The sequence below is a fragment of the Delphinus delphis genome, chromosome 21 (genome assembly GCF_949987515.2).
Source record: "Delphinus delphis chromosome 21, mDelDel1.2, whole genome shotgun sequence".
NCBI lineage: Eukaryota > Metazoa > Chordata > Mammalia > Artiodactyla > Delphinidae > Delphinus > Delphinus delphis.
The window spans coordinates 2,223,042-2,236,095 of record NC_082703.1 but is presented as its reverse complement, the minus strand read 5'-3'; the positions used below and the strand labels follow the sequence as shown (position 1 = coordinate 2,236,095).

General features: G+C 36.8%; 1 protein-coding gene across 1 annotated transcript; it reads left to right on the top strand.

Moving 5' to 3' along the window:
- The first annotated feature begins 4,510 nt into the window (after positions 1-4,510).
- LOC132417697 (large ribosomal subunit protein uL30-like) lies at positions 4,511-5,517 on the top strand. The gene has a single exon (XM_060001484.1). The coding sequence runs from the start codon at positions 4,547-4,549 to the stop codon at positions 5,288-5,290; it is 744 nt and encodes a 247-aa protein (XP_059857467.1). The 5' UTR covers positions 4,511-4,546; the 3' UTR covers positions 5,291-5,517.
- The last annotated feature ends 7,537 nt before the right edge of the window (positions 5,518-13,054 follow it).

The window sequence follows — 13,054 nt, the reverse complement described above, 5'->3', positions numbered from 1 at the left end:
AACAGTCACCACTGGCAGCACATTTCAGTGACACGGAATGGGTCGCAAAACTTGCTTACTTGTGTGACGTATTCAACCTGCTCAAAGAAGTCAGTCTGTCACTTCAGGGGAGAAGGACAACTGTGTTCAAGTTGGCATTCAAAGCCAAACTGGAATTATGGGGGCGACGAGTGAACATTGGGATTTTTGACGTTTCAAACATTAGCAGAGATTTTGAAAGAGACTGAGCCAGGGCCTTCTTTCTCCCATCTGGTGCATGATTACCTGTCTCAGCTTTCAAAATGGTTTGAGCATTACTTCCCAACCACAAAAGACCCCCGAACTGGGAACGAATGGATCCGCGACCCATATCTGAGTAAACCAGGTGAATCGACTTTGCCGGTGCTCGAAGAGGATCAGCTGCTTGAGATCACAAATGACGGTGGCCTTGAAAGTATGTTTGAGACAACTTCAAATCTCCATACGTTCTGGATTAAAGTCAAGGCGGAATATCCTGAGGCTGCCACAAAAGCACTGAAAAGCCTGCTTCCATTTCCAACATCCTTTCTTTGTGAAGCAGGGTTTTCTGCAGTGACAGCAACCAAAACGAGATTATGGAGCAGACTGGACATAAGCAACACACTTCAAGTGTCACTGTCTCCCATCACCCCCAGATGGGACCATCTAGTTGCAGAAAAACAAGCTCAGAGCTTGCACTGATTCTGCATTATGGTGAGTTGTATAATTATTTCATTATATATTACAATGTAATAATAACAGAAATAAAGTGCACAATAAATGTAGTGCTCTTGAAACATCCGAACACCATCCCCCCGGCCCTGGTCTGTGGAAAAATTGTCTTCTATGAAACCGGTCTCTGGTGCCAAAGAGGTTGGGGACCGGTGATTTAATGGTAATTTAAAATGTGAAACCAAGTCATCCCCAGTGTTCTGTATAACTCACCTACACACACACCTAACCCATGGCTGGATCCCTGTGCACACCCCAGAAGGTGGTGAGAGTGAACCTTTGCAGATGCCTGGTGAGCACGTGCAGAAATCCTGACTGCAGGATTGGGAGAAAGTACACAGATTTGAACATTCAGCAGTGCCCAAGGGAAAGCAGACAGGAGGCTCTCAGCACTCAGCCTAGCTTTGTAGGTTAAAGAGAAGGCAGAGAATCTTAAGAATGCCCCCTAGGAGGGATCAAGAAATATGAAACAGGTATATCAATAGAAAAGTTCTGGAAGAGCCTCAGAATCCCTGGTAGAACTGACAGAAGCTATTTCTCCTTCAAAGCCAATCACTAAAGACTGGAAGAGATGGCTGCCTCTTCACATGTGAAGATGGCCGTTCAACACTTCATGGGACATGAAAAATAAAGGAACATGATAATTCTTCAGTAAGTGATCCCAAAGGAGTGGAGATCTGTGATTTGCCAGATAAGGAATTCAAATTAGTCGATATAAAGAAGCTCAGCAGGCTACAAGAAAACATGAAGACAATTCAATGAAATAAGAAAAATAATACATGAATAAAACAAGAAGTTTAACAGAGAGCTAGAACTCATAAAAGAGAGCTGAGCAAATTCTGGAGCTGAATGCTACAGCGAATGACATGAAAAATGCAATAGAGAGCAACAGCACAGTTGATCAAGCAGAAGAATCTCAGTAATACAGCAAGTTGAAGACATGTCATTTGTTCTCTATCTCAGTAAGACAGGAAGTTGAAGACAAATCATTTGAAATTATTCACTCAGGGAAGAACAAAGTAAAGGGAATGAAAACGAGTGAAGAAATCCTGCGTGAATTATGGATAACATCAAAAGAGACAGTCTAGGCACTATTGGAGTCCCAGAAGAAGAAGAAAGGGAAAAGGGGGCAGAAAGTTTACTTTAAAAAATAATGGCTTAGAACTCCCCAAATCTGGGGAGAGATTTGGACATTCAGGTTCACGAATAGGTCCCCCCAAAGATTGTTGAATCTTTTTGTTTTGAATCTTCTCTAAGACATTAAAATAAAGCTGTCTAAAAATCAAAGATAAAGAGAGAATTTTTAATGCAGCAAGAGAAAAAAAAAAAGTCCTCATATACAAGGGAACCCCCATAAAGCTATCAGAGAATTTCCCAACAGAAATCTTGCAGGCCAGGAGAGAGTGGAATGATATATTCAAAGTGTTGAAAGAGAACAACTGCCAACCTAGAATACTTTACCTAGCAAAGCTGTCCTCCAGAAAGGAAGGAGAGATAAACACTTTCCCAGACAAACAAAAGCTGAGGAAGGTCATCACCACTGGACATGCCTCACAAGAAATGCAGAAAGGAGCTCTTCAAGCTGAAATTAAAGGATGCACATTAGTGACATGAAAGCATATGAAAATATAAATCACCCTGGTAAAGGTATGTACCTAATCAAATTCAAAATATTCTGATACTGTATATGGTGGTTTGTTAATCACTAAAGTTTATTATAAAGGTTAAAGGACAAAAGTATTAAAATAACTATAGCCACAATAATTAATTAATTATTTGGTTACGCCATTCTTAGTTTTGGCACATGTGCACTTAGTTGCAGCTCGTGGGCTCCTCATTTGTGGCATTTGGGCTCCCTAGTTGTGGCAGGCGGGCTCCTTAGTTGTGGCAGGCAGGCTCCGTAGTTGTGGCTCTCTGGCTCTTTAGTTGTGACATGTGAACTCTTAGTTGCAGCATGTGGGATCTAGTTACCTGACCAGGGATCGAACCCGGGCCCCCTGCATTGGGAGTGAGGTGTCTTAACTACTGCTCCACCAGGGAAGTCCCACAATATAATTGATATGGAATATAAAAGGATGTGAACTGTGACATCAAAAGTAAAATGGGAGAAGGAAATAAAAGGGTAGAGTTTTTATATGCAATCAAATTTAAGTTGTTACCAGCTTAAAAAGACTGTTATAACTATAAGATGCTTTATGTAAGCTTTACAGTAAGCACAAAGCAAAAACCTACAGTAGATACACAAAAGATAGAAGAGAATCAAAGCATACCACTATTGGAAATTATTAATTCACAAAGGAAGACAGTGAACCAGGAAGACAGGAACTATAAAGCATCTAGAAAACAATAAGATGGTATTAGTAAGTCCTTACTATCAATAATTACTTTAAATGTAAATGGATTAAATTCTCCAATCAAAAGGAACAAAGTGGCTGAAGGGATAAAAAGCAAGACCCAACTTTATGCTGCCTACAAGAGACTCACTTCCATTTTAAGAACACACATAGGCTTAAAGTGAAGGGATGGAAAAAGATATTCCATGCAAATGGAAACCGAAGGAGAGCAGGGATAGCTGTACTTATATTAGACAAAATAGGCTTAAATCAGAAACTGTAATAAGAGAAAAAGAAATTCATTATATAATGATAAAAGAGTCAACTCATCAGGAGGGTATAACAATCGTAAATATATATGCACCCAACAATGGAGCACCTAAATATTTTAGCAAATGCTCCCAGCTCTGAAGGGAGAAATAGACAACAATGCAATAATAGTTAGAGCCTTCAATGCCCCACTTTGAACAATGGACAAATCAGACAGAATATCAAGAAAGAAACATTGGATTTGAACTGTACTTTAGACCAAATGGATCTAACATATATATATATATATATATATATATATATATATATATATAACATTCCACCCAACAGTAGCAGAATACACATTTTCCTCAAGCACACATGAAACATTCACCAGGATAGATTATATTGTTAGGTCACAAAACGAGTATTAACAAATTTGAGAAGATTGAAATCATACTGACCATCTCATCTCATTTTCCTACCAAAATGGTATGAAACTAGAAATCAGTAACAGGAGGGAGAAAACAAAGGGAACAGAAACCAATGAAATAGAAAACAAATGGACAACAGAGAAAATTCACAAATGTGTGGAAATTAAACAACACACTCCTTTTTGTTTTGTTTATGGTTTCCTTTTCTGTGCAAAACTCTTAAGTTTAATTAGGTCCCGTTTGCTTAATTTTGTTTTTATTTTCATTACTCAAGGAGATGGCTTGAAAAAGATATTGCTGCAATTTATGTCAAAGAATGTTCTGCCTATGTTTTTCTCTAAGAATTTTATAGTATCTGGCCTTACATTTAGGTCTTTAATCCATTTGAGTTTATTTTTGTGTATGGTGTTAGGGAGTGTTCTAAACAACACACTCCTGAACAAACAATGAGTCACAGAAGAAATCAAAAGGGAAATTTTAAAAAATTCCTTGAGACAAACAAAAATGAAAGCACACTATACCAAATCTTACAGATGTAGCAAAAGCAGTTCTAAGAGGAAAGCGTATGTGTAGTGATAAATGTCTACATTAAGAAAAAAAAGATTTCAAATAAACAACCTAACTTTACACCTCAAAGAACTAGAAAAAAAAAAAAAACTAAGCCTAAAAGTTAGTAGAAGGAAGGAAATAACAATGATCAGAGCAGAAATAAATGAAATAAGAGACCAGAAAGTCAATAGAAAAGGTCAATGAAACTAAGATCTGATTTTTTTAAAAACATAAACATGGAGAGTTGGAAAGATGGCGGAGGAAGAGCCAAGAAAAAAGATCCCTTTGGTTCCAGAAAATCTCCTGAAAAAGAGGAAGGCTTATCAGGCCCTGAAAGCCACCCAGGCAAAGCAGGCGCTTTTGCAAAGGAAGGAGCAGAGGAAAGGAAAAGAGATCAAGTTTAAGCGACTAGAATGGTTCCTACATGATTCCTGGCAGCAACTACGTGACAAGGTGCGACTCAGACGACTAGAAGTGAAACCTCATGGCTTGGAAGTGCCAGATAAACATTCCTTGGCCTTTGTTTTACGCATCGAAAGGATTAATGGGGTGAGTTTACTGGTGCAGAGGACCATTGCAAGACTTCGCCTGAATAAGATTTTCAGTGGTGTCTTTATGCAAGTAACTCCTCAAACCATAAAAACGCTTCGTATAGTGGAACCTTATGTGACCTGGGGATTTCCAAATTTGAAGTCAGTTCAGGAACTCATCTTGAAACGTGGACAAGCCAAGGTCAAGAATAAAATCATCCCTTTGACAGACAACACAGTGATTGAGGAGCACCTGGGGAAGTTTGATGTAATTTGCTTGGAAGACCTCATTCATGAAATTGCCTTTCTGGGGAAGAATTTTCAGGTGATCTCAGGGTTCTCGTGCCCTTTCCAACTCTCAGTGGCCCGTCACGCTACCAAGAATAGAGTGGGCTTCCTCAAGGAAGTGGGCTCACCTGGCTATCGAGGTGAATGCATCAATCAGCTTATCCAGCAGCTGAACTAAACCCAGCATATCTGAAAGCACAGTGCCTTGGAAGCATGTGTTTTTGTTTTATGGAATTGTCACCCAGTATCTTCAAGCAAGATTATTTTCTGCTGTATCTTCAGAAACTGGAGGGAAAGGGTCAGGGAAAAGATGGTGATGTTCAGGGCAGGCACTTTTCATCGCACTTCAGTTCCAAGAAAAAGTTCCTGTGTGTTTTCTGCAAAGACCGCCGTCCACCTCTGAAACCAGCAAAGGACTTGTGTCATGGAGGAGAGAGTCCTGTTTTATCACACCTATCCTGGGACTTCATGTTGGTGAACGAGCAAATACCCACATATGAATACAAGACAGCAGTGGACCAGGCCCAGGGACATATTGAACCTGGGGTATCCAAGGGCCTTGTTTTAGAAAGAACTTGAAATACAATTAGAAAGAAGTGCACAAAAACAAAAACAAAAACGAACAAACAAAAAAAAAACATAAACATGGACACACATTTAGCTAGACGAAGAATAAGAGAGGACTCAAATAAATAGAAATGAAAGAAGATATTCCAACTGCACCACAGAAATACAAAGCATCATAAGAGATTACTGTGAACAATTGTATGTTAACAAATTTTATAACCTTGAATAAATGGATAAATCCCTGGCACATATAACCTACCAAGATGGAATCATGAAGTAATAGAAAATCTGAACAGACTAACGAGTAGGAGATTGAATCAGTATCAAAAACCTCCCAACAAAGAAAAGCCCAGGACCTACAGTCTTTACTGGTGAATTCTACTAAATATATAAAGAATAATTAATACCAACCCTTCTCAAACTTTCAAAATATTGAAGATCAGGGAACACTTTCAAACTTATTTTATGAGACCAGCATTACACTGATACCAAAGCCTTGCTGGACACTACAAGAAAAGAAAAACTACAGGCCAATATCCCTAAAGGATATATGAATATGAACCAAGGATGGTTCATTCAACATGCTCTAATCAATCAATGAGATGCATCACATTAACAGAATGAAGGGTAAAAATCATAGAATCATCTCAATACGTGCAGAAAAAGAATTTGACAAAATTCAACGTCCTTTCATGATTAAAAACTCTCAATCATAAGGCATAGAAATAATGTACCTCAACATAATAAAGGCCATACATGACAAGCCTACAGCCAACATCATACTCAACAGTGAAAATCTGAAAGCTTTTTCTGTAACATTAGGAAAAAGACAGGAATTTCCACTCTCACCACTTCTATTCAACATAGTACTAGCTAGAGTAATTAGGCAACAAAAAGAAATAAAAGGTATCCAAGTTCTTAAAGAAGAAGTAAAAATGTCTGTATACAAATGACATGATTCTATATATAGAAAACCCTAGACTCCACCAAAAAAAAAAAAAAGTTAGAACTAATACATGAATTCAATGAGGTTGAAGGATACAAAATCAATATACAAAAATCAATTGCTTTTCTATATGTTAACAAATTATCAGAAGTAGAAATTTAAAAAACAATTCTATTTACAATAGCATTAAAAACAATATTTAAGAATAAATTTAACCAAGAAGATGAAAGATATATATGCTGAAAGCTATAAGACAGTGATGTAAAAATTGAGGGAGACACAAATGAATGGAAAGATAGCCCATGGTTATGGACTGGAAGAATTAATATTGTTAAAATGTCCATACCACCAAAGACAATCTGCAGATTAAGTGCAATCCCTATCAAAATTCCAATGGCATTTTTCACAGAAATAGAAAAAACAATCCTAAAATTTGCTTGGAATCATAAAAGAATCTGAATAGCCAAAGCAGTCTTGAGAAAGAAGAACAAAGTTGGAGGCATCACAATTCCTGATTTCAAAGTACTGTATTACAAATTTATAGTAGACACAGACCAATGGAACAGATTTGAGAGCCTTTTATAAACCTTGATTTTGTCAAGAGTGCCAAGAATACTTAATGAGAAAAGGATAGTCTCTTCAATAATGGTGTTTGGAAAACTGGATATCTACATGCAAGAGAATCAAACTGGACCCCTATTTTATAACATTCACAAAAGTTAACTCAAAATGGATAAAAGACTTAGAATGTAAGACCTGAAACTGTAAAACTCCTAGAGGAAAACATAGGTAAAAAGCTCCTTGATGTTGGTCTTAGCAATGATTATTTTATATGACACCCAAAACCTCAGGCAACAAAGCAAAAGTAGACACCTGGGACTACATCAAATTAAACAGTGTCTGTACAGCAAAGGAAACAAAATGAAAAGGCAACCTATAGAATGGTAGAAAATATTTGTAAACAATATATCTGATGGGTTAATATCCAAAATATATAAAGAACTTGTGCAACTCAATAGCAAAGAAACAAATAATTCAATTTTAAAATGGGCAGAATAGACATTTTTCCAGAGCAGACATACAAATGGCCAACAGGTACACAAAAAGTGCTCAGCATCACTAATCACCAGGGAAATGCAAATCAAAACTACAATGAGATATCACCTCACACCTGCTAAGATGGCTTTTATTAAAAAGACAACAGATAACAAGTGTTGTCCAGGCTGTGGAGAAATTGTGCACTGTTGGTAGGTATGTAAGCTGGTACAGCCATTATGGAAATCAGTATAGAGGTTCCTCAAAAAAATTTAAAATAGAGCCGTATGATCCAACAATCCCACATTTGGGAATATATCTGAAGTAAGTGAAATCAGACTCTCAAAGAGATATTTGCACTCCTATGTTTATTGTAGCATTATTCACAATAGCCAAGATATAAAAGCAAACTAAATGTAAAGAAGATGTGAAAGAAAATACACATACACAAAAAACATTATTCAGCCATGAGAAAAAAGAAAATCCTGCCATTTGCAACAGCATGTGTGAAACTAGAGGACGTTATGCTAAGTGAAATTAGGCAGACAAAGAAAGATAAATACCGCATGATCTCACTTATCTGTGGAATTAAAAAAAAAATTAAACTCAGAGAATAGAATGGTGGTTACTAGGGGCTGGGGAGTGAAGGAGGTGGGAAGATTCCAGTCAAAGGGTACAACAAGTCTTCAGTTGTAAGATGGATAAGCTCTGGGAATCTAGTGTACAGCATGGTGACTATAGTTAATGTGTGTGTACTATAGATTTTTGAAGAGTAGACCTTAGGCATTGTCTCTACAAAAAACAGTGACTGTGAGGAGATGGATGTATTAAATAACCTGATTTCACACAGTATACTATGTCAAATCATCATGTGGTACCCTGTTAATAGATACAATTTTATTGGTCAATTATTCCTCAGTAAAGCTGAGAAAATATTGCGAACATTTTCATCATCTCAAAACCCTTGATACCAATTAGCTATCATCCCCTATCTTCCCATCCCTCCCCCAACCCCAGCCCTAAACAACCACTGATCTACTTTCTATCTGTACCGATTTCTCTATTCTGGACTTTCATATGAATGGAATCATAACATATGTGAACTTTTGTGTCTGGTTTCTTTCACTTAGCATAATGTTTTCAAGGTATATCCAAGGTGTAGCATATATCAGCACTTCATTCCTCTTTAGAGCTGAGTAATATTTTGTTTTATCCTTTAGTCCATTGATGGACATTTGGGTTGTTTCCACTTTGGGCTATTATGAATAATGCTGATATAAGCATTTGTGTACAAGTTTTTGTGTTTTCATTTCTCTTCTTATATACCCAGGAATGGAACTATTGGGTCTTTTGGTAACTCTAGGTTTAATCATTTGAGGAACTGCCATTAAACAGACTATTTTTCAAAGCATCTGCACTTTTACATTCCCATCAGCAATGTATGAGGGTTCTGATTTCTCTACATTATCTTTTTGATCATAACTCTCCTAATGGGTGGGAAGTGGTATTTGATGATGGTTTTTCTTTGGGGTGGGTTTACTTTTATATATTTTTAGATGAGCCTTCTGATACTTGGAATTTGAGTGTCCTTACTGTTAAAATCAGTCTCACAGAGGCTCTGTTTCTTATATGTGAAATAGGAAATGACAATAACTTTCTTCTAGAGTGGTTTTCCCGCTTTTTAAATTATAGTAAAATATAAATAAAATTACTATATTTAAGTGTGCAGTTCAGTGGCATTAAGTACATTCACGGTGTTGTGCAACCACCACTACCGTCCATCTTCAAAACTTTTTCATCTTCCTCGAGGGAAACTCTTTATCCATTCAACACTAACTCCCCATATTCACCAACCCGCCCCACTCCCACCCCAAGTGCCTGGTCGCCACCATAATGCTACTATGAACATGGGTGTACAAATATCTGTTCTGAGTCCCTGCTTTAAATTCTTTTGGGTGTATACCCCAAAGTGGAATTCCTAGATTATGTGGTAATTTTATGTTTGATTTTTTTGAGGAACCACCATACTGTTTTCTACAGTGGCTGTACCATTTTACATTCCCACCAGCAATTACACAAGGGTTCCAGTTTCTCCACATCCTCATCAGCACTTGTTATTTCCCCTTTTTCTTTTTTCCAATAGTAGCATTCTAATGGATGTGAAGTGGTATTGTGGTTTTGATTTGTATTTCCCTAATGATTAGTGATATTGGGCATCTTTTCATGTGTTTATTGGCCATTTGTATATCTTTGGAGAAATGTCTATTCAAGTACTGTGCCCATTTTTGAATTAGGTTGTTTGATTTTGTTGTTAAGTTGTAGATGCTTTTTATAAATACTGGATATCAATCCCTTATCACATATATGATTTGCAAATATCTTCTGCCATTCCATGGTTGCCTTTTCACTATTGATAGTATCCTTTGATGCACAAAAGTTTTTAATTTTGATGAAGTACAATTTATCTATCTTTTGTTTTCTGTGCTTTGGTGTCATGTCCAAGAAATCATTGTTAAATCCATTATCATGAAGTATTCCCTTCTGAGACTTATAGTTTTAGCTCTTGGATCCATTTTGAGTTAACTTTTATATACAGGGTACAACTTATTTTTTACATGTTGCTTATCCAGTTTTCCCAACATCACTTGTTTGAAAACACTGTATTTTCCCCATTGAATGGTCATGGCACCCTTGTCTAAAACCACTTGGCCTTATATGTGAGAGTTTATTTTTGGGTTCTCCATTCTATCCCTTCAGTCTATTTCTCTGTCTTTATGACTCAGTATCATATGGTTTTGATTACTATAGCTTTGTAGTAAGTTTTGAAATTGAGTATGTGAGACCATATAAGTTTTAGATTTTTTTTCTATCTGCAAAAAACACCATTGGGATTTTGATGAAAATTGCATGGAATCTGTAGATTGATTTTGGGTAGTATTGACATATTAACAGTATTAAGTCTTCCAGTGAACAGGAACAGTCTACCCTGTTCCTTCATGAGCAGGGTACTCACTGTGCATTTGATGTGTATTTTCCTGATGACTAATGATATTGAGCATCTTTTCATATCCTTATTGGCTATTTGTATATCTTCCTTGGAGAAATGCCTGTTCAGATCCTCTGCTCATTTGTTTGCCCTTTTTTTTTTTTTTTTTTTTTTTTGATGCTTGCTTTTAAAGTTAATTGACACCTGTTTGGTCCCAACACAAAAAACAGCACTTGAACCACAGAAAAAGTTCAAACAAAATAGAGAGTTAAGAAAAACATCTCTTCCCCCAAGCTCAATCCAAACAGTGCAAGATGGGAAATGGGGTTTTGGTGATAACTTTTGTCTTTTTTTAAACAGATAAATCTAATCTGGTATATCTTTCCATCCAGAAATAATGAATTTCGCTGTCTTAATTCTCATACATCATTTTGTCACATCATTCAATTAAGCCTCCAGATTAAAAAAAAATGGATAGCAATTGGACTGGCCATTGTGGAGTACATTATGAACACAATGAGCTTCGCTGTATTCTCACATCTTCAGCCAGCAATTGTTGGAGCTACACACACGTTCCAGGCTGACTGGTGACTCCAGTGAATGATTCAACCACACCTACACCACAGCACACAACTCCAGTCTCTTCTTTGTCTGTTGCCCAAAGAAGCTGCTCTTTGAGGCTGTTCCTAGTGACTTGTAATGGTGCCTCTTACATCTTTATAGTCCACATTCCTTACCTTCAAGCAAAACTAAAGTAGCAGTGCAGTTTTCCCAGCACTGCTTATTGAAGAGGCTGTCTTTTTTCCATTGTATTCTCTTTCCTCCTTTATCAAAGATAAGGTGACCATATGTGCATGGGTTTATTTCTGGGCTTTCTATCCTGTTCCATTGATCTGTATTTCTGTTTCTGTGCCAGTACCATACTGTCTTGATTACTGTAGCTTTGTAGTATAGTCTGAAGTCCGGGAGCCTGATTCCTCCAGCTCCATTTTTCTTTCTCAAGATTGCCTTGGCTATTCAGGGTCTTTTGTATTTCCATACAAATTGTGCAATTTTTTGTTCTAGTTCTGTGAAAAATGCCATTGGTAGTTTTATAGGGATTGCATTGAATCTGTAGATTGCTTTGGGTAGTATAGTCATTTTCACAATGTTGATTCTTCCAATCCAAGAACATGGTATATGTCTCCATCTGTTTGTATCATCTTTAATTTCTTTCATCAGTGTCTTATAGTTTTCTGCATACAGGTTTTTTGTCTCCTTAGGTAGGTTTATTCCTAGGTATTTTATTTTTGTTGCAGTGGTAAACGGGAGTGTTCCCTTAATTTCTCTTTCATATTTTTCATCATTAGTGTATAGGAATGCAAGAGATTTCTGTGCATTAATTTTGTACCCTGCTACTCTACCAAATTCATTGATTAGCTCTAGTAGTTTTCTGGTAGCATCTTTAGGATTGTCTATGTATAGTATCATGACATCTGCAAACAGTGACAGCTTTATTTCTTCTTTTTCAATTTGTATTCCTTTTATTTCTTTTTCTTTTCTGCTTGCAGTGGCTAAAACTTCCAAAACTATGTTGAATAATAGTGGTGAGAGTGGGCAGCCTTGTCTTGTTCCTGATCTTAGAGAAAATGGTTTCAGTTTTTCACCATTGAGAACGATGTTGGCTGTGGGTTTGTGATATATGGCCTTTATTATGTTGAAGTAGGTTCCCTCTATGCCCATTTTCTGGAGAGTTTTTATCATAAATGGGTGTTGAATTTTGTCAGAAGCTTTTTATGCATTTATTGAGATTATCATATGGTTTTTATTCTTCAGTTTGTTAATATGGTGTATCAAATTGATTGATTTGTGTATATTGAAGAATCCTTGCATTCCTGGGATAAACCCCACTTGATCATGGTGTATGATCCTTTTCATGTGCTGTTGGATTCTGTTTGCTAGTATTTTGTTGAGGATTTTTGCATCTATGTTCATGAGAGATATTGGCCTGTAGTTTTCTTTTTTTGTGACATCTTTGTCTGGTTTTGGTATCAGGGTGATAGTGGCCTTGTAGAATGAGTTTGGGAGTATTCCTCCCTCTGCTATATTGTGGAAGAGTTTGAGAAGGATAGGTGTTAGCTCTTCTCTAAATGTTTGATAGAATTTGCCTGTGAAGTCATCTTGTCCTGGGCTTTTGTTTTTTTGGAAGATTTTTAATCACAGTTTCAATTTCATTGTGATTTGTCTGTTTATATTTTCTATATCTTCCTGGTTCAGTCTCCGAAGGTCATGCTTTTCTAAGAATTTGTCCATTTCTTCCAGGCTGTCCATTTCATTGGCATATAGTTGCTTGTAGTAATCTCTCATGATCCTTTGTATTTCTGCAGTGTCAGTTGTTACTTCTCCTTTTTCATTTCTAATTCTGTTGA

Coding starts and splice junctions, on each gene's coding strand:
- LOC132417697 (XM_060001484.1), top strand. CDS start 4,547: ATGGCGGAGGAAGAGCCAAGAAAAAAGATCCCTTTGGTTCCAGAAAAT.